The sequence below is a fragment of the Amblyomma maculatum genome, chromosome 4 (genome assembly GCF_055883805.1).
Source record: "Amblyomma maculatum isolate TAMU_Amacu chromosome 4, ASM5588380v1, whole genome shotgun sequence".
Classification (NCBI taxonomy): Eukaryota; Metazoa; Arthropoda; class Arachnida; order Ixodida; family Ixodidae; genus Amblyomma; species Amblyomma maculatum.
In genome coordinates, this window is record NC_139347.1 from 78262375 (window position 1) to 78284840 (window position 22466).

At 42.1% G+C, this 22466-nt stretch overlaps 1 protein-coding gene across 1 annotated transcript; it reads right to left on the reverse strand.

Moving 5' to 3' along the window:
* On the reverse strand, nt 1–22011 carry LOC146191489 (cytochrome P450 2H2-like). The gene is made up of 9 exons (XM_084602007.1): nt 21875–22011; nt 20913–21142; nt 18985–19109; nt 17505–17611; nt 8949–9250; nt 6191–6303; nt 3321–3579; nt 2131–2321; nt 1–1194 (listed from the first exon to the last, which is right to left on the reverse strand). The coding sequence occupies exons 1-9, from the start codon at nt 21908–21910 to the stop codon at nt 1016–1018; spliced, it is 1542 nt and encodes a 513-aa protein (XP_084458133.1). The 5' UTR covers nt 21911–22011; the 3' UTR covers nt 1–1015.
* Between the last annotated feature and the right edge of the window lie 455 nt (nt 22012–22466).

Consider the following 22466-nt stretch of genomic DNA (forward strand, 5'->3'; position numbering starts at 1 on the left):
GGCAAAGTGCATGTCGGCCTTTATTTGCTTGACGTGACACAATGGCACTGGCATGCTGCGGCAACCGGAACATTCTTCCAATTTGAAACGGTGCTGCACTGACTTACGTGGTGGAAAAGGACCAAAAAACTAACTAGTAAGTGTGTAGGAAGACAGGACGAAGAAATAAAAAAAAAGAATTACAATGCAAGTAAAAACAAGAGGTTAAAAATTGGAATGATTCTATGGTAAAGAAGTCAACCCTATACCTATAAAGAAAATGGAAAGCTGATACAAAGAAGGAGCCGTTCAATAACAAATCAAGAGACAGCAGCTTTCTCTTTGAAAGTAGATCAGGATGTTTTAAAATGTGAAGCTAAAACAATTGAAGTTTAATCAACAAGATCAAACTCCTGCAATGTGCGGTAGATGCCCAGTAACAATTGAGCGTCTTATACTGAACTGTGGCAGTACCATTCAGATGTCGACGAAGACGTAGTCATTCTAGTCGAGGCGCTGAGCTTAGCTGTAACAAATGAAACGTTAGTGCGTAAGCAGTAGAGGTTAGCAAGGGGCGTTTAGGTCATTGGTGGCTAAGTATTAGGGCGAAGACGCAAGTGTGCTAAATCACTATTAAAGAATAGCATTTAAAAATATCCCGGGTCTTAAATTAAAGTCATCAAAGTTCAAGAGTTGTTTTAATCTATAAAGCATAAAAAGAAAGGCTGAGCATGGTGACGACTATCACCAATCTGTTACAGAGGGGATGCGGCTTTAGTGCTCTCATTTCGAAGCCGGGCCAGGGAACCACATAATGTTATCGTGTCATACCGTTAAGGTGGAGCATAAAATCTCCTATTTTGTTTATTGCCTGCCTTCCTTCCAACTTCGCGTTCACTTATATTGTTCATAGCTAGAAAGTTCTAGTATAACAGTAGCTTTCAAGCGATAGTCACTTCATTTATTCTCAAATGAGCCGCAGAGCGGCGAAAAAAAAAAGAGAGAGAAAACTTGAGTGCAAACTTCATTGCCAGAGTCATCGCGGTATGAAACGTAGCCCTTGTGTCTCGTCAACCACATCTAGTAAGGCCCGCTGGATTTCGAGTGAGATAGTCTTTCCTTCTTCTGGAAGCACCCGAAATTTCTGCAGCATTGTGGTTACGTATAGAAATATTTCCATTAAGGCAAGTGTTTCACCCGGGCACGCTCGTCTTCCTGAAAGGCAGAAACAAAATTATCAGCAAAAATGAAGCTACACGGTATCTATAGTTCACGGTGGCCCTTTAGTGCTTCTTACGGTTCTCCCTCTTACGGCACAAGCCTACAGATCGTCAACAAAGTAAATAGGCTGCGGGACAAACTCAGAGCAACAAAGCTTAAAGTTCTGCTTGTTCGAAGCTATCTGTTCGGAAGGAAACGATACGAATCAGTAATTTTGGAGCTCACTTGACTACTGCCCATTTAAAGGGGTCTGATTTTACCATAAAATTCCTAAAGCCCAGTCTTCTCCTTCGCCTTTCTGTTGCTGCCTTTTCTTTTGTCACAGGTGAAACGGGATTTGGTCGTGATTGGAATAAATTTTAGAGATAAGTGAGTTTCAGAGATGTTTCTGCCATTTTATGCGATACATAGGATCCTGATTACTTTCCCCTTTGTTGTGGCTTTCACCAATCTGCAGCGCACCGTCTCTCTCGCATTGAGCTCAACTAGTCAGCCGTCAGTAGCTTTTTATCTCTAAGCATCGTTCACGTCCTGGAAGGTCACGACAATGAACTTCTTAATTTTGCGTTCACTTTCTTGTAATGCTTTGTTGTTATAGTTTACTTATGTCTATCATGTCATCTATGCCGAAGATATATCAGGCACTTCCATGCACTTGAAATTCTTTCTGTGTACTAGACGATAATTGATTTCCCAGATCCTTCCATACCCTTCCTTAATACGCATTACACTGGTTCCATTTATATTTAGTTTCTTGCTTTCCTTCTTTTTATAGAACATATGAGAAAAGACATCTTGGCTGCAGCTGCGCCGGGTTCAATCAGGGCTTTGCGACACAGCAACAGTAGGTTCTGTATCACTTAGGGTAAAACAATTTGCGCATCGCGTGCGATATGTGCGTCAATGCACTAAAATGGCACAAGTGCTTACCAATGCTGAAAGGCATATAGGCTAATGACTTCTCGTCCACTTCCGTACCATCCGCGTTCAAAAACCTCGTAGCGTCAAACTGTGAAGGGTTAGGCCAATGTTCTGGGTCGTTGTGCAGAGTCGATAGGTTCGGTACAACCAATGTGCCAGCAGGAATATCATAACCTCCAATGGTAGTGTCGCGCCCTGCGCTGTGGTGCAAGTAAAAGCAGTTCAATAATTCATCTAGCAAAAGGATGCACAAAGAATGGGGATGCGAGATTCTGCTAACAAAAGAGCGAGTTACGAGTGCTTTATGGTCTTGATGCATATTAGCGCGCACTTCAAAGCTATATATAACGCGAAACTGCAAGAGCATCAAGGTTAGCTTTCCAGATATGTCTGAAAAAGAGCTCTGGCGATAATAATTCACTGAATGCGTTACTATCAGCCACAAATGAAACGCATTCAAGAGAACGAAGCAGGAAAGACAACATTATGAAATGTAAGCTGAGCAAAGCACAACATTAGCGTAGGTTGGCTGCGAAGAAATGAAGACTCTCCTGTAGAAGTGTTCATAAACTCGCATGTATTTCCTCTTCGTCACCCATCATGACCTTCTTTCTTTTCTCCTTCCCCTTCCCCAGTGCAGAGTAGCAGGCCAGATTTGAATTATTCCGGCCAACCTCTCTGCCTTTTCCTTTCAATAAATACATCTATGTATATATCTCTTCGAGGAACTTATACACTTGTACTACAGACCGAACGCACTTTTTCACAGGGTAAATCGTCAAGTCAGGAGGTATGTGGGAATCCTCGACCTTTAACTTCGACCTCAGATTATTTATCCTAAATAATTGTCTACGTTTGCTAAATATAAGTGACTAAAACTACGGGAAGCAGTGCTGTCACACTTTCTAGTAGGTTTTACACGTTAGAATATTTTGCATTGGTATTTCAGCTCTTTCATTCCCATCTTTGATATTAATACTTAATTTTTTTTTCTGATAGTACATTTAGCCTAGTTGCAGCCGAAGCCTATCGAGATTTCACCTACTGCAAACTCCAAAACAGTGTGTGCTTTTCCACCATAAATAACACTAAATTATAAGTGAAATTGGTAACAATATAATGTTTATGAATCACAGACGCCAAAAAAAATGTTGATATGAAGAGACAACTGACGACCGCGCCAATAGTGTGAGACTCACGCTCTGTGCAGACTGAGAGGGGCCGTCGTCCTCCAGCGTAGAGTTTCCAGTATTGAGGCCATGGTGAAAGGCATTTTATTCCGATCGTTCCACTCGGGTGCCCTCTGTCGACCAATGACCGAGTCGATTTCCTGCTGTATGCTGGCCTGCACTCCGTCTGGGTCGCTTGCAACAAGGTACACCAGCCACAGGATGATAGTCCGCACTGGGTTGGTTGCCGGGCCGTAGAAGTTCAGCGCGTTTCCTTCCAGATATTTTACTGCAGTGGACAATGATTTATTAATTTATTTATTTTACCAATAGAACAGGGCGCGTTTTTGACAATACGCGGCATCTCTCATACCTGTATTTTTTTTTCTTTTTATTTTTAATTTTTTTTTTTTTTTTTTGCTTTAACTACACTGTTTAGTGTTCTTCTATCGCTCAGCGGTCTTTTGAGTCGAGAAAATAAAATTACCAGCGTTTCACAAAGGCATCATCAGAATAGTACAAACTACCAAGAATGTTTAGCTGATATGTGCAATCACATTGCCTAGCAGACAGAATTCATTGGAATCATGCTGCCTCAAAATAGGTCTGATAGTTTAAAAGCATAGTCCGCAACGTGCAGGTATCCGCGTTTAATTATCAGCTCTAAGCCGATATCACTCCTAACCTCAAATCTGCAACTCCCATCCGGAACCAATGCCAGACATAGTTATCCTATGCATTTCAAATTTCTAAAATCAGCCATCGAAGTTGTCTCAATCGATGCTGTCGTATCGTGTATGGAGTTTTAATCAAGGTTTTAAAACACTTCTTTCCGTCAGTGCATTAAAACTGACTGCATACATCGTATTCATTCCAAAAGTCGATGATCATTTCGCAGCATCACTAACGTTCTCATTCAAAACACATCCCGACCGCGGCGGCCGCTTTTCGAAGGAGGCGAAAAGCAAGGCGCCCGTGTGCTTTAAGATGTCAGTGCATGCTAAAGAACTCCAGGTGGTCAAAATTTCCGGAGCCCTCCACTACGGCGTCTCTCATAGCGTGTGTCGCTTTGGGACGTTAAACCCCATAAATTAAACCAAACCAATATTTCAAAACAAAGGGTTTTCTCTCTTCCGTAGTTTAACTGCATACGATTTAAACTTTTTCTCTCCGTGCTCAAATTCTTCCCAAGAACCTTGGCTGTCTGTCCGTCGACGTGCTGCTGAATAAAAATGTTTCATCCTCCCGCAGTCCTCAGTCATATGTGTCCCGATCACAATCTACGTCTTTGGCATTGTCTATCTGTGCTTTCCAATGCCCCCTAGCAAACGTCTACTTAGACGTCTAGCCTGAAAGCCGCCATCTTGTAAAGCGTTCAAGTTATCGTGGATCCGTCCAAGAAGACTGCTTCGTCAAAGCCAACATCGATGCCGGCTAATTTGCAGTGTAAATATTGCGTACTGTGCGCGGATGTCCGCAGCTGGACGAAGTCTTGCTCTTCGTTATCGCCGGAGTATGCATATGCACGTGCACCATTCAAATGCGAGTAGTTCTGTTAGTGTGTGTGCAAACTAGCGACAAATTAAGCAGCCGTGAGATTCTTATAGCGCTGCATATATTCCTGAATCGGCAAAAGAAGCGCGCGTTGTTGTTGGGTGAGGTGCGCGCTATTGGTCTGTTCACGTGATCGGTTTATAATCTGACGATGACAGTTACTTGAGCCTTGATTTTTTATAGAAACACATCCATCTTTCAGTAACTCGCTGGGGGTCAGGACGGCTGGCATACGGCACGCAGATGTTTCTCGCCTGCTGCAGTAGCTATAACAAACTCTTCGGCGCATATTTAGTTACCCTCAGCACAAGCTCAACTGACGATGCTGTTTTGTTTCACATTAAAGTTAGGCTGTGTTTTATCGATATCTGCTGCTGTCTTCGGTACACTCGGTTATTGAGAGCAGATAACAGGTGCAACGGCACGAATAAGTGTTTTTCTTTTGCTGTAGTAATCATATGACTCACATTCCATAATTTTTCAAGATTACAGCATTTAGTGACTTTTATGTTTGCAAAACTATGTGGAGGACCACATCCGAGAAGCATGTACACTTTGTAGTAATGTCGGTACGTTACCTTTCGTGAGTGGGCCCACTGCGCGGGTAATGCGGTCTGCTACAACTAGACCCATCGACAGTCGATTTATACTGTTACGTTGAAAGACGCAGTATTACTACGGCAAAAAAAAAAAAAAGAAAAAATCTGTGACGAGTTTAAAACGTGTTTTTTACCTGCATTAATCGAAAGTTTTAAAAAATAAACATTCTAAAGGTTATCCAAAAGTTTTAGTTCATTATTGTAATACCGCAAGCTGGTGTCAAATGCAGAGAAGTAGACGCGTTCCAATACGCGAACGATGTAGACGTATACAACGACGTCCACGGGAAAGTCTTGCTAGACGTATAAAGAATCGGAGCACAGCCTATCCCTCGAACCACGAATTGGTCAAGTATAATTCATTATTTCTAACCCTCCTTTCATATTTAAAGCAATCAAATGACGTAAGTTTCGACTGCTAGTAAATGAGGTTCTATGATGAATGTTCGGCTGCAAACGAATGGAGAATAGAGCGTCAATAGAATCGCCAGAGTGCCGAGAGTGAGTTTTTGCGAGCAATCTGCACCTATTCGTAAACATTGTTGAGATATAGTAGAATCCAATTCTTCTCGCTTACTCCGACTGGCAGCTTACTCGACATAAGTGCAACGTCAGCAAAGGAACGGAGAGATGTCAAAGAGAAACAGAGAGCAAAATAGAGAGATGTCAAATCAGTGAGGAAACAAAACTGCTCAAATTGTAAATAGAACGTCATCAGTGATATACGCCATATCAGTCAAGGCTTACAATTATAGTGCGAGTCGGTGCCCTCGCTTTCCTTGATCTTCCTCATGTATCCGTCTATGAAATCTGCTTCCAACTTGTCATCCGTGTTTTCTTCGCGCTGCTTTATTTCTTCCCTATAAGGAGAAATAAAAAAACGTTATTCAGTTGTGTGCTTGTCTCTTGGCTTTAAACCTGTAATGTAACTTGTTAAAATGACGCCTGCTATGAGCACCTCAGTCGACACAATGAATGAGTATGGGCTACGAAAGGCCTTGAAATTTCTGGGAAATTGAGGCGGTGAGAAAACGCATAAAAAAAGATAAAAGAGCAACCACTACGGTTCTTGCTTTTTAGTAGTTTTGGGGTATTTTAGTTTCGCGATATGCTGAGATAAGCTTTTTGGGTGTTTGAATTTCGTGATATGCTGAGGCACTTTCACAGAGATATAACCGCGTTGGCGGCTCCTATTTGCGGCTCCCCTTGTGAATCCTCGTTCACGTACATTCACTTTGCAAACCACCCAAAAGTACTTAATTTATGCCTCTAATATATCACACCGGTTTTTCACGCAGATCGCCTCAGATCGCATGACACATGATGTGAAAGATAAAACGACATATGTAAGTCGGTTTTAACCAAGCCATCCGAACATCCCTGCGTGGCCTACGCTTGAATGTTTGAGTTTAGACTCAAGGGTCTCCGCATTGAGCAGCCAAAAGAAAGAAAGAAAGAAAGAAAGAAAGAAAGAAAGAAAGAAAGAAAGAAAGAAAGAAAGAAAGAAAGAAAGAAAGAAAGAAAGAAAGAAAGAAAGAAAGAAAGAAAGAAAGAAAGAAAGAAAGAAAGAAAGAAAGAAAGAAAGAAAGAAAGAAAGAAAGAAAGAAAGAAAATGACAGGCAGTTGAGCCGTCGTTTCAAATCCGCTGACTTTATACTCTGCCAAATCAGGTAGCAGTCAATGCCACCGCCATAACTGCAATTCATGTGCCCAGCAGTCTGAAGCACTTCAATACAGACTTTGATGTGGGCTGCAACCTGTGTGGAGCGACCTTCTCGAGTGTTTTCCACATGGCCTGGGCCTGTCCATCCAATCCACACCGTCCTCAACCCTTCATTAGCTACTTTTCTAGGAAGGCCTGGGAGGCGGCGCTGCTCAGCTGCCATGACCTACAGTCCCAGCAGACCTTGGTCGCCAGGGCACGAGCGGCGTTAGACGCCATTGGGGCTCCGGAATAGGAGCTCCACCTAGATTTTTGAGGGCCTGGGCCAATAGGGCCTCGGTCCAAACACGCGCTCCTTGTACAAAGAGTAAAGAAATGTTTGTCACCACCACCACATGCATGTGACCCCTAGGCCACTCATCGATTTTTGGAACGCTTGATTTAGCGGGCTCTGTGTCCACGTCGGTGCTCTATCAGTCAATCGGGCAGCCTACGATTGTAACTATGCGTGTTTGAGATGACGCGTGAATTAATAGAAGCACGAATTAACAAGGTCGTGAATAAGCGAGAAGCAGAGTGCATGTACGCACGCGTGAATTCGAAAGGAGAGCCAGGAAAGGGAGTCATTAACATGGTCGCGTCATACTCTTAAAAGCGGAGCCTGAGTAATTGCGCACAAATTTCGCATTACCGAGTGTCGCAATTGTCGGCCATTTTTTGCAGCCGTGCATAGTTCATATCCTTCTAGGTTATCCGTGTGAGTGTTCAGCGAATTGTTGAAGTTAGACTCAGCCGTGCTTCGATACCTTAGAATTCATTGTACGCGTCAAAGCAGCTTCATAACACTTACGGGAAGTTCGGAAAAGGAAATCAAGTAAAACATCTATTCCCTTTAACGCTGCGCGTCAGCACAACATAACAACGGGGCGCACTGTAGACTAACGGAAAGAGAGAGATTAAATGGGCACCATGATCAGTTCCGCAGTGTCACAGATATGCACATGAGACGGTTAAAGGGATCAACGTGAGGAGTTACTTCGTTTCGCTGCTGGATAATGGCCTTCAAAAACAAACTTTACGCCGCATGAGGGACCACTGCTAGCCGTAATCCGACACATACCAGCTTGCAAAAGCACCCATAATTAACAGACAGATTTACAGGTCAAAAGCCACCGTGTTTTTTTTTTTTTTTTTTTTTTTTTTTTTTTTTTTTTTTTTTTTTACTGTAGTTCACTATAGTCCACAGCGGTAGCATTTTTTTATACCGCGAAAAAGCCTCTATGCATTTCAGAATACCTTAATGCGCACCTGTGAATTTCAGATGCTGCTTTCTCGGCTATTTATTAGGCGCGACAGGGACAAGAACGAGCCCGAGTGTCCAGGATTTAAATTTTAACTCTGAAAATTGCTGCAAAAATGCATGTGCAGGACGTGTAGCGATTTCAGGAAAAATGGCGCTCTTATTTGACACTGTCTGCATGGATCGGGAGGAAAACACACTGTGGCTGGAATATCCTCTTACATAGTCACCATCCTCAAGCACGTGTTCTTGTGATAATGCCTTTCCACAACGCCCACTCCCTTTATTACTCAGACTTCACCATTTCCACTCTATATACCTCCATCCCTTTTCCATGCCCTTCCTCTACCTCTATATAGCTGCCCTACATTCTTCGACACATGTGTAACTAAACGTGCTGCTGTTGGCCATTCCACTCAACCAAAGCATCTACCGCTGGACGTTCCGTATTAGCTTGTTTTCGCCGCAAATGTCAGGAGGTCCTTGACTCCCCTCTTATCTCGCGCGTATTCGGCCTATCCGGCTGTGACAGGAGTACTTGCCTTACAACCTTCGTCAGCTCCTTGGAAATGGACCTCATGACACGCAGACTTGTGTATGGAATGTAGAAGGCCAGTAGGCGAACGACTGGCAGGAAGTCAAGAACGGAGAAGAAGTTTCCGTAGCGCAAGAACTTGCTTAGCTGACCTACGACGTGGCGACCCTTGGCATCGTCCAGCCCGTAACGCCGCCCAAACACGAGCGCCGAGATGTTGTTTGCGACACTGGATACGAGTGGCTGGGCTACCAACATGGGTTTGCCTTTGCTAGACGAGAGAAGATCAGTGAAACACTGAAGCTCTTCCTGAAAGAAAATAAAAATACATAAGCAAAGCATCGCTAGGATGTCAATAATTTCGTCCAACAGAAGCAGAGCCGAAGCATTTGTCGGTGCAGGTGAAACAAAATGTATGCTGCGCAAAGCTTCTGGAGTCGTTAACGTATAGTAAACGTACTTTTTGGTAGAATTTTGAGACAGTAAAAGAACTTCGCTTAAGCAGTGTACCTTAAAAGCATTAAAGGAGCTGCACACATTGTAAGGTGCTTATAATAAACGAACATTTGTTTATTCAAACCATATAATCTGCAACACCTAGCGCCAAACACCGATACACAATTAGGAAAACAAAGTACAGAAGTACATTATAGCAGATTGTCTCGCAGTATTCTTAGCAACTCTCCTGCGACTCGCAACATTGTCACTTAATCTATTTCCTCATGGTGTTTCTTTCATTCAAAGCATATCCAAGCCTCTCGGTTTCTATTGTGCCTTTCAACTATTAAGACACAGGGACACAATGCGTAGGCTTGTCATTTCTTTACTTTTTATGCGTGTAGAAAAAAACGTCCCTGTACTGTTTTTTTTTTTTTTTTCCTTTTCAGTTGATACAAACTCTCGCGAGTGGTTCGCACAGTTCTATAGATGTCAAGCAGAAATTTCGGTGGAAGAGTGTTGAGAGAAAAATTATTCAGACCACATTGTTCATCGTCAGCTCTTTATTCACCTTGTTATAATACTGTTTAGCACTCGTTTCCGTGCCTGACCCATTTATCTAATACATTTTCTCTCCACTAAATAACTCTAAAACTTGCATGAGTTTTGTTCATCTGTGTTTTAACGATTACCAACTTAATGGTACATCGCAAATAATTCCCAATATCTGAGCAGTTATTTTTTTTCACAAGAACTATTTGTTGCCTTAATTCAAAACGATTAACAGGTAGCCAGTTACTTTCATGTCGGTTTTCAAATCTGGTGACGGCTCTTCTCCCCTCTGCTATCGACCCACGCCAGCCCCATCTGCAAACGTTTTGAGCATGTCATTCATAACCGAGCCTTTATCTACCTAAAGGATCGGTAGTTTCTATGCGTCAGCCCGGCAAGGATGTTTCATGTAAATTAACCCACTACCTATACTTATGACATCTACTTTATGCAACAATCTTACTTTTTCCACACAATCGACTCGGTTCTTCGCCACTGGCTTCCACAGAAATTAATTTCGTTTATTATTCATCGTGGTGTTCTCGCAAGGATTTAGTTTCGCTCAGCCAAACTCACTATTGCACTTGAATATGGCCTACTGAGTCATTAGCATTTTTGTAATCTTTATGAACAGTTTACCTAACTCTGTTTGCGTTGTATTATCTGTCCGCAGTTGTGCAACATGAGCCCCAAAAGCAACGTCGAGCGGCATCAGCAGCTGACTTCAAGCTTCAGCTGCCGTTTCAAAACAAAACTGCAGACTTTCGGGCGCGTTAAGCGTATACTTGTGAATCAAGAGGACTGTGGCTTGTAACTGCGCTCTCTATATCAAATTGCCATATTATTTCATCACACACGTTAACAGCCGTCGTGCTTAGCCAGTGCACTGCAATGTACCGCTTGATATGTGGCTGAAAAATTTACAAATGCTTTCCCATTGCTTATGTTCTGACGCTTTATCCTTCTTTTTTTTTTTCATCCTCGTTAGGGCAACCATCGCCCTCCTCCCTCCCCCTTTATTTTACAGAACTTCGAAGGGGTGATTGGCAGTGATAAGTCATGATTAAACAAGAACTATTATCCGAAGGTAAGCGATTCAATTGTTAACGACATGTGTCTTCGAATGGGCCCAGTTCTGTCATTTTGAACTTATATCCAAGGTATTCTCAGTGCTGCAAAGCGAGGCAATGCTCTCGATCACTGTTCTCGGTTGTTTCCTGAAGCACGCTTTAGTTTTGATTATGCACTCTTATTAACGTAATAACTTCGGAATAACTAATAATCCCCTAATAATAAGCTGGCAACTTGTTAATGGTGTGCGGAGAGAGTGCAATTCAGCAGAGCCTGGAAGTAAGTATAAGGAACTATAAGTCCTGGCAACCTTCAGTTACGCATGCTTAGTGGGCTGCAATCGTACAAGCTGATTGGATAGCACAGCATCCAAACCTTATAGGCTGCTTTTACAAGCGGAGTGTTTATCCGCTTATTCATTTTTGTTCTAGCTCGGTGCTTGGTTTAACTTTTCCGACAATGTGCTGAAAAACAGGCGCACACATGCTGCGAAAGGCCCGTTCGCGTAGTTAGCATAAGCTGCAACCTATATCGGCATAACTTTCGTTTTTTCGCTCCCTTTTCCCTCTCTACCTCTCTCTCTCTCTCTCTCTGACACTGGCGTATACTCACTCTTGAAATGTCCTACTGTCAGACATTAAAAAAACACTTGATTAGTTCTGACGACATAAGGGTGCATGGTCAATAGAATGGACCATATACTTTTTTTTTCGTTTGCTCTAAAAACACAAGCAGTAGGTTTACTCAGTAGCCATATCTGCCAAATTTCGTGCACTTATGCATATATTCGGCGGAACTCAAATATATCTTCAGCCATACCCACTTTCGCTTTTAAGGTTAGGCATTCCTTCCGAAACGCGTTTTCTCTATCGCTGCCTTTGGCTTAAGACTAAGTCAAAGCATCTAAATAAATTTCTTCTTCTATATATATATATAAAGCGCAATCAACAAAGCATCCCGCTTTTTAAACACTTCTTTGTTTCGGCAATTGCTGGCCTCCTTGCCCCTAGCAACTTGCTATCTCACCCAGCTGCACGATTTACCAGCGTCGTAATAGCGCCAGTTGTTACCCATATCGAGCAACCTCTTTTATGGAGCCTACGAAAGCTTACAGCTGCTTTTTTCTTTCAAGACACATCCCCAAAACAGAGACAGCTTGCCGTTCCGACAATCCACGTAAGAGCCGTGGGTTTTCCGGAAACCAATTTGTCACGCCCGGTTTGTTTACGCTGAAGCACTTTCACAGCACACAGATAACAAAAGGAAGAACGTGTTGCTGTAGTGACAGGTAATCTTAGACAAAAGGCGCGAAACACAGACGAAAACAAGAAAGTAAGGGGACTGAACGCCTCTATCTTGTTGCCTACCTTGTGTTCGTGTGTGATTTCGCGCCCTTTAACTGAGATGATCAAAGTTAAGTTTTTCGGCAGACGCTGAAACCTCCGTGGTAAACAACGCGAGGAGGAAAGGGGTGGTTTTTATCGTTTTCACAAGGCAGTTGAAATAAAAACAACGCCGAATGAGAGGCGTCAGGTACGGTTTATAACACCGACCACGTGACGAGTTTTAAGAGCAGCTCCTCAAACACTCTTTTCGCGAATTCTGCGATGGAGGAGTCTCTCTGCAATCAGTGGAAGTTCCATCAATATTTCTTCGACGAATTTTACTTTCTTTCTCTGGCATTCTCCGAAGCATCTTCATTTTCAAGCTATTTTTGCTTATATGGAAATCTGCCTTGTTATCAACCACTAACCTTGGCCAACTGGTGCTGTAGATGAGTTAGTAACTAAAGATAAAAATCATCCTTAGCTAATATTTTGAAATCAAATCTTTTGTTTTGGTGAAACACAGGCAAACTTCCTATCCTTAAAACTTGAATACACCGCTCTAAATTTTTTCTAAGAATAAGAAACACAGTATATTTTAGGCTAAAAATATGGTGACAACGCTTAATCAAAGCTCGCCTATGGAATGTCAGGATGCATTACGTACGACTGCAACTTATTGAAGGCACTCTATTAAATGGACTTAAGCATTATTCAAAAGAAAAGCTGAATCTTTGTCAATCTCTTATCCGTCTACATTTTCGATTTTTGAGCTGCTGAAGTATTGCCGTACAAGCTAAAATTCAGATCAAATGCAAACTGCAAGTATGCACAGCATATCATGCGTAAGACAGCCGTTTTTTTCTTTTTTTTTTTTTTGGGGGGGGGGGGGGGGGGAGGGGGTTCTTAAAGTGCTTTGCTAACAACAGATAAATTTTGTCGCCTTTTGTTAATACGTTCCATTGCTTTCTAGCTACTTTTTCATGGAAATCGGTGCAATTTCACCAGCGGATTCACCCCTTGATGTCTCTGTGCACGGTTGTGTGAGCCCACGACATAGCAATACTTCGTATCCGTCTCTGTTCTTCGGTAGGACTATACTCTACCACAAAAATGCCGCCTTGCGGTACGCTCCTACAACACGAACACATGAAGCTAGCACATGAAATTGCTAAAATTTACCAACTGTGCCATAAATCCGACTTCGGTGCAACAAGGTCAATGTATTCATTTCGGCTAACTGCAGAACATCCCTTAAAAACGAACCGTTTAATCAAACTTCGAGCTACTCACATTATTAAAAGAATAGTGTAGAGCTTACGATAACATGTATGTACACTGGAACGAACCTTTATTTTGACCTAAAATCATATAACCATAATAATACCACCGAAGCGTGTGCTATCAATATACTCGATATTAACGTTACAAACCTTCCCTACATCCGTTTAACGCAAACTTAAGGTACTCGGCAGTCATTTGCTATCATATTCATACCTAATTCTCATATGACAAAGTCATTTAGAATGTGCGCTGCTCGATTTACATTCTTAACACTCTACCATAAACTTTAACAGCGTTCCCCACTCGAGCGGTTTCTTTAAGTCGCTGCATGTCACCCTTGCACGAACTTGTCATGTTTGCGAAGGTAACTATGCAATCTACTATAAATCTCTTTACGCCAACTCTTACCATCCCTTCAATTTCATGAAACGGGAAAAAAATATTCACGGCAAATTATCACCACAGTAACAGACACGAAAAAAGTGTGAAAGCTCATTCGTTGCAACGGACGTCTGTCTATTCATGCACTTCATTACGTTTTGTGCATCTTGTGCATCTTGTGCGTACTATTTTGTTGATATAAAATTATTTTTAGTTTCGTAGTATTTATAGTTAGTTTTCTCCTCGTAGTTTTTATACATTCTTTATACATATTCAAGGTATTATGTGCTATTAAAAGCAACTTATCGCCCTCTATCCTATATAAGGTTTTTCACTTAACTTGAACCAAAGATTTAAAAAAAAAAAGGACAAACAAAATTACAAGGGTTCAACGCAGCTGAATGAAATATTGAGCGGAAGCATTAGCTGCGAGTGACCGAGTGTTCTCCTTTTTTTCTTCCTCAGCCCATATATAAAGCCCCGCTTTAACCAACCCATATGAACGTGCCTTAGTGGCCTATAGGGGTAACGTGAATGCCATGGTCCTAGCAAACTGATTCTGACATAACCGTCCCACGTGAACCGAGAGACCCAAGTTGGCAGCACCTGCAAAGTCACACCCTAGTGTCAAGTGGGATGTGACGTCACAGCGTCACGTGGGTAAGACGTGGCTACCGGCCGCGCTACGCTGAAGGCTCGAAACCTAGAGCAGTATTGCTTTCGCAATAAAAAACAATTCTAAGAAGCCAGCAGCGCATTACTTGAGGTCACGGGGCCTCCTCCGAGAATATCTATATTCTTCTTAGCCAAATAATTTGAAATAATGGTGTATCTTTTTATATATTTACTTTGAGGCCAAGTACGTTCTGTTAAGCAGCAGTGGGGGGAAAAGAAACAGCCGATGCAATTTTCGCTATCCATGTACAAGTGCCGTCAGAAGTAAGTGGAACGCGACTTTGTTCTTTGAAGTCAAAGCATATTTTCGGAACTTAATAGTGCGATTTGTAATACTCAGAAAAGCTATTATTCTGCATATATCTGTTCAACCATGCGTGAAATGAGAGGGATGAAAATACACAATTTAGGTTGTATCAGCTTCTGGTTAATTTTGTTACTAAGCCGTGGTGGTGCACTGTGCCCGAAGATGCGGGTTCGAATCCCAACCCCAGCGGCAGCGTTTTGGTGGAGGCGGAAAAGCAGGCGCGCATGTGCAGTGCGACGTCAGTGCACATTAAAGAATATAGGTGGTTGAAATTTCCGAAGTCGTCCATTACGGCGTCTGTTATAGCTTTAGTCACTTTGGGACGTTATACCCCATAAACCAGACCAAACCACACGTGATTAATTTTGTCTGCATCAGCATCACCTGCGCAGTTGTTTTTTATTTTATCGAGCTTTAATGAAAATCTTCGAAATATGGAATAACACATGAGTGCGCTCATGTACTGCCATGTGTTAGGGTTTCCTATCCTGTTTTTAGCGAGCGAAACGAGCGAGCTTATCGATGCCAAGTGAATGGCCGCCGCTCAGTCCGGCGGTCTAAAGAATGATTGATAAAAAAAGCCCAGGCTGACATTCCGTTAGCTCTCGTGCGGATATTCAGCGCCACATTACCGTTAAAACAGGTGTTGTAACTTGACATTAGCGTTATAAAAGGTATTTGCCTCAGAATTGACACAGTGGGCCTACCACGTGACCTCATACATACAACGTGTTCACAAAATCATAAAAAAATATCTATATATATTTTCATAACATTGTGCCCAGGCAGAGCGCCACCGATCAATTTGCATATAGCTGACTGATGAAGCCTTGGTGTTTCATGAGGTAAAGCTCGATATCTGTGTTGGGGAGCATTGAACCGTCGTGTTTTTTTTTTCTTTTGTATTGTCTGCGTGATAACTCTGTAGAAGCCTTGTCTGAATAGGGCGCCGGTGGCCGGCCCATCACTTATCGCAGACTGTGGCGCGCTTTTCATGTCCCAGCATTATGTGCCGGCGCACTTTCAAGATTACGAGTGCGCTCACGATGGAGTCGAGAGCTCACCTTAGGGGGAGACGACAAGCCCGTGTGCTTTGTTCTTACAAAACCTTCTTTTCAAGCTACAATAGCAAGCAGAACTCCACAATCCCGTGTTTCTATTTCATATTTCACAAGCTTTCTTCAAATTCTGGGAAAAGGGACTAGCCAGGTGATACATGAGTAAAAAAAAAAGTATTTTAGAGACCGTTTTCAAGGTCGTGTGTGTTTGATATGAAATTCAAACTTAGGCAAAAAGACAATAAAATAGACGTCACTTGATCACACTAAGCTGCATACTACCAGTGAGCGCGCAGCTTAAGTTTTATAGCTTTAACTTTGATTTCTTATACATATGCCAGTCTATTGGCCATCGAAGTGGGACCACCCCCAGGACCACCATTTGGTTAAAAATTAGGGATCGCCGATTTGACGCAGAATATTCGAGTTGGTTTCAAATGGTTCAGCACGTTCTAGAGAATTACATTGCTAATTAAAATCAAGTCTAAAGTGTCTGTGATAGTCGCATCAAAGACTTTTCTGCCTTGAATAAGTGAATATGGCGGATATTTGGGCATCCGTTACGACCGAACTGTTCGCCACGTAAGGTTCCGGATAATGTCAAACGATTTGTCCCGTTGAGATGGGCATGCTTATGTGATGCACTGCCGCATATAACAAATAAATTTTCATGATATAGCAGGTCTGTTTGTAATTCGAAATATCCGTACCCATTTCACATAGTAGATGGTTTTGCTTGTGTAAGGGAAAATATGTTTTCCGTTTGACGCAGAATGTTCGAAATATTTTCAAATTACCTGGAACATTCCGAATTATATTATTAGTTATGAAGATGAAGCTGAAATATATGTGGGACTCGCAGCGACACCTTTCAGATGCTAAACCGCGCATTCCGTGGAGCTTCAGACGGCCATACCGCACCATTTACCGCAGGGGATTTCGGTTGGTGTCAAACGATTCGTCATGTTGTGATGCACACGTTTATGAAATTTAATAACTGATTAAAAGAAGAAATATACCGCATGTAGCGAAGAATGGCTTTCATTCGCAATATTAGTGCAAATTTCATGATGTAAATGGCGCAGCTTGAAGGTCCCACAGCTAACGCTCATAAGTCGAACATTGAGGCAGTCTTCGCGGAATTTTTTTTTCTGCCTCTGAACAGCGCATACTAACAAACAATACGCATCTGACGCTAAAGAAAGTATTACAAATGTTTCGTCAATATTATTTGAAAATTAGGTTATTAATCAAAAGTTTAATTATTATTCTGACAGGCGTCACACAGTGGTAAATAACACGCCGTTGGTTTGTCCCAGCTACGCGTGCAATTTTATATTTCATTACTTAGTTTAATTTTTGTGAACATCCGATATAGTATCTTCCATGTGAGTTCATTCAGAAGTAGCATGTAATGATGAGCCGACAGACTTGTGGGTCACAGAAAATACCCTGAAGGCTTGATATCTTACATGAATATGTTCTTCCATAGATTTCTTCGCAAAGCCCAGGTTCCTCAGCACATGAAAACAGTACCGTCGGTTCGTCTGCCATGGTTGTCCGTTCATAACTGCAATCCCTGTTTGGTAAAAAAAAAAAGAAACAAAGATTAATCTGTTGCTAAGATTAGAACCCAGCAATCACCATCTAGAACGGCGGAAACTCACTAAAAGTAAACCCATTGAGAAAGAAAAACTATAAACGCGCAGTACGGTCCATTCATTTCAATTCTTATTAAGAACAGAAGTTATGCGCAACAAATGAGGGCAGTCAAGTAAGGCAGCAGGACAGAATATTCTTAAAGTGAAACAGGATGAAAAAAAGAGGATGGCGTTTCCGGAAATTCAACTAAAATCAAGGATCGGTATGTATGTAGCTTGTAGTTAAAGCATGCAAATTTTCTGTTCTTTGTATTTTTTGCAAACGTTTAAAATAGTTGTGTAATCGACGATTAAAGCGGAGCGGTCTCTGGACTTTTTCTCAATGCTTCACAGGTGTGCGGAGAAGCTCGTTGATTTCATATGCTGTGAGAGTTTAGATTTCCATCATCACCACTTACACTTTGTCACGCATCGTTAGATTACAGAAAACAATGCTCTCCAGGCTTTGCTTCGGCAACGTCGCTCCATTGTCGTAACGAGCAAGCGTTTCTGCGTAGAAAATGTTCCACTGCCGTAGATATCACCGCTGTACCCCTCCTCAATTGTGTGCACAAAAGAAACCTGAGCGCCATCGATGTTTATTTATAGATTGCGCCACCAATACAAAATAAAATTAGGAGGGACTTTAGGGACTAAAGTAGTGAAAGGCGAAAGCCTGAGTGCCGCATTCTGCTGCGCAACTGACACTAATTAGTAATTTATTATTTATTCACGCATTAATTGATCAGTCAATAATTTAATTATTATATATTTATAATAATTATATTTATGCAAATAACGAATTACTTAATTAGTCAACGAAGTGAATAATTTGTCATTAATTAGTAATTAGTCATTAAGTGACTGTGGTGGTGCTCTGGGATTGGTCGAGACATCTATGAGGTCATCCCGCCTCGGCCAATCAGAGCCGCAGCAGAAGCTGGACACATTTTTGTCCACGACAGCAAGAGCCATTAAAAGCTTTCACCTTAAAAGATTTCAGCGCTTTGCACTGAAATCACGAAATAATACACGGTAAATTCAGAAGTCCTTCATGTCGATATGGAGGTAACGACACTGGTAACTCTGAACTGCGTTTCAGGTAGACCAAGCTAGTGGCCGCATGACTTTGCCGCTTTGAGATGGCTTTGCCGCATACTCAAGATTCTTTTGGCGGTAGTTGGCGGTTAGGGCCAAGGATAAAGGCGTATGCCAGATGGACAACTGCAGTCATCCGACCTCTCTAATCGCCTCTATTTCATGTGCGCAACCACGCTTCATTGAAAAAACGAAGCGTTATCTAAAGCCATACCTTCAACTCCAAGGTAGTTAAACAGGAAATCTCGGGGCCGATACAGGACATCGGGGTTTGTGAGTGCCTCCCTAATGGACTTAAGGTCGTGAAGTACCACAACATCCTTGTCACCGAGTCGAACTCTGCGAAAGCCGTAGTAACATAATTAGGGTTTAGAGTGAGGCCCCTAATGTTGCTTGTACTGGCATTGAGGGCAGGCGGGATAAGCTTTATACCGAATGCATCCGCAATCGCTTCATTTGTCTCTTCGGCTCAACAAAATACATTTCCTACCACTGCCTTATCATGTGGACATTACTTCTTCAGACTGAGGTTCATCTTACGCTCAACGCCAAGGCGTGGACGTAATAACAGCTTTCACGGCTGTACTATAAACTGGGAACTTAAAGCTTCATCTTAAGTCAGTGATTATCCTAGCGACTGCGTCCACACTTAATCGCAACGACGAGACCGTGCCTCCTATTTAATTACCTAAAAAGCGGTGCTACAGTGCTTAGCCTCACTGTGAACAACGCTTGAGTGGGGAAGCTGATCTTTCATTCTTCTTTATTTGACGAATTCAATCACGTTCTCCATCTGCCATTCCGACCCAATAGAGAGTCCATTAAACAAGGTTGACGACTGGGCACGTTGGTAGGGGTTCATACTTAACCAGCCAAAGGACGAGACACAGGAAAGAAGATGACAGCCTTGTCCTGTCCTCTTCTTTCCTGTGTCTCGTCCTTTGGCTGGTTAAGTATGAAGAGAATCCATTATTGGTGACATTTTGCATGACTCATCCACTTTAGATTGACATTATCTCTTCCTATCCCTGAAATAAGCAGCAAGCTCAAGAAATGTGTCAAATAATTGCATCATCATCAGCAGTAGTAGCAGTCGTAGCGACGCAGTTCCAACTGGCCCTCAGGGGCAAAAGGAAGGGCATCAGAGAGGGTTTACTCCGGGAATGGTCCTGGCACAGACCTATGGCACCCGAGGCCAATTTAACCCTGCAATCTTCCTTATCTCTACCGCCCACCTAACTTTATGCTGTGTGCCCTGCCACGCTTGTCTTTTTTCGTAATCCACTTTGTTGTCCTCAACAATAATAATCCGTTATGTTGCATTCTCATGACTTACGCTGCCCATGCCCCTTTTCCTTTTATTCCGGTAAGAATAAAATTAACTATCGTTTGTTCCCTGACCATCCCCCCTTATTTGTTGGCGTAGTGTCTCTTGACGTTACATCTTTCACCTTCTTTTACATCGCACAGAGTCATCCTCAGTTGAAGCTTCTACGTGAGCCTCCACATTTCTACCCCGTGCTTGAGTACTGGCAAAAGAAACTGCTTTGTAATTTTCACCTGGGGAATACTGGTAAACTTACGCCCAGTATCAGAGAGTACTGCCAAATTCACTGCGCCTATTTTAGTCCTTATTGCGTCCCTCTCATGTTCCTGATCTGTGATCTCTAAGTATCGTAAACCAATGTATTCATACACGAACTCCAGCGCCTCGCTACATATAGTAAACTGCGCTTTCCTTCCACGCTTGTGCAACATCGCTTTATTTTTCTGCTTTTATTAGGTCCCAAATAAATTATCGGAATTTATATCGATATTTTTTTCTGAAGCAGCATCGACAAAAGTTAAGCTCTATTCAAACGAAGGCAATGGTAAAAATACGCGCAGTGCATACATGAGCGTTCCATCTATACTAACAGTTTTCTGCTTAGTTCTACCACGTAGTAAAGTATTCATTGTATGCTGTTCTTTTTTGTTTTGTTCTTGTTGTTTGGTTGTGTACACGTTTACGTAGTTTTCTTTGGTTTCGTGTTTTTTCTCTTGCGAAAATGAGTACGCACCAACTAGCCCTGCTTAGTACTTCACTAATCACTATTTAAAAACAGAACAGAATATATACAATATAGGGAAAAGTGAGCTTACCTGACGATTGGACCGTAACGCTTACTCAGTTCATGGAACACAACATGGTATGGTTTCCAGATGAATGGCAGGTATCCCAGCAATGGAATACCTCTGGGACCAGGGGCCAGTCGTTTTGTGTTTTTCCCATTCCTAGTCCTCGCTCCCAGAGTCTTTAGCGTCAACACTCCCACAAAAACGATAGCCGACCAGGCTATAACTGCCGACCAGCCACATTCCCAAGCAGACATCTAAAGGATAGAACACGTATCCTTGTAACAACAAAGTCGGACAAGAATAAACGAAAAGAATTTTTTTTTTTTTGCTGTGATTTCAATACGGATTGAGAACAAGCGTACGCATATAGCAGAAAAATGAGTTAGACAACTGTATTGAAGCTGAAATATTTATGATTACTTCAATACAAATAGTTCAGCATTGAAATAATTATGTAAAAATGCAAATATAATTTTAATGACACGATGTTGCGCTACAGTCAACTTCATGCCTACCTAGCCACTGATGTCCAACGTCCAGTCAGGGTAAAAAGGAACTGACTTGTCGATTTCTAAATTCAGAAGAAATGGATCCTTAATATGCACGTACTTCGTAACAGCCTTGCGGTACTTATTGTCTTACAAATCATAGACACGCCAAATCTTGTGAATTACGACGACAAGGTGCGTGGACTCTGCGTGACGCCAATTCTTTAAAAATATCGAATTGTATATTAGCAAGTGACAATTAAATGTTCATTTCCAAGTGCTATACTGTTCCTATTTTGCACAGGCATCCCCAAATCCTTAAATTCAAATCACGCACTCTTCAAACTAACATTACGCTTCCAGTGTGCGTGGGCGCTTAGCATAAAAAAGCACATCAGTTAGATAAAAAACTGCAGCTATTTTCTAGATAAAAATAACCGCATATAGCATCAGTAACCTGGTCACATGACGTTTAACTGCCGGCAGAGCATTACTCACATGCAGAAAAAGCGTTTCCCAAGGAAAACTTCCCATGTCAGAAAACAAAAGAAGAACCTAGTCTCGAAAACGACGCACGTCTCGCGACCTCTCTACTTTATGAATCATGCCAGTGAGGCCAGCCGCGGTCTAGCCATCTTGCCCTCACCTTATCTTTAGTCGCTGCTGTCCAGAGCACTTGCGTGCATTCTGGTGATAAAATTCTACTGACATCCTGACTCGGCAACTGCATATGTGAGAAGCATATTTGCCGTAAATGCTGTTCTAAGAACGTGCATCTACAGAGAGAGGTCAACATTGGCTCTTTCGCACAAGATAAAAAAAGCGCGAAAAAAGTTTATGCAATTTTTTCGCTGGGGCTGGCACGAGATAGCGCACATATGTTCGCGAAGAGATAGGAAAACATTCTGCTATAAGCGCGCATGTAGCTTTCACGTTCGGGACAGGAAACCTCCTTCCCTTTATTACTATATCGTACTGCAGTTGCATGACGCTGAAAGATTCAGAGATAAAGTTTTTCACCTCCAAGGCTCTTCTCTGCCTATAGCCATACACCAGAAAAAGCCTACCGCGCAAAAAGACTGATTCATAA

Excerpts from the sequence above, each read along its gene's own strand:
- LOC146191489 (XM_084602007.1), bottom strand. The coding sequence starts at position 21,910 with ATGGGAAGTTTTCCTTGGGAAACGCTTTTTCTGCAT. Across the intron at positions 9,251-17,504 it reads CTATGGAAGAACATATTCAT|GAAGAGCTTCAGTGTTTCAC; the intron begins GTAAGATATCAA and ends ATTTTCTTTCAG. Across the intron at positions 1,195-2,130 it reads CTATATGCCTTTCAGCATTG|GAAGACGAGCGTGCCCGGGT; the intron begins GTAAGCACTTGT and ends TCTGCCTTTCAG.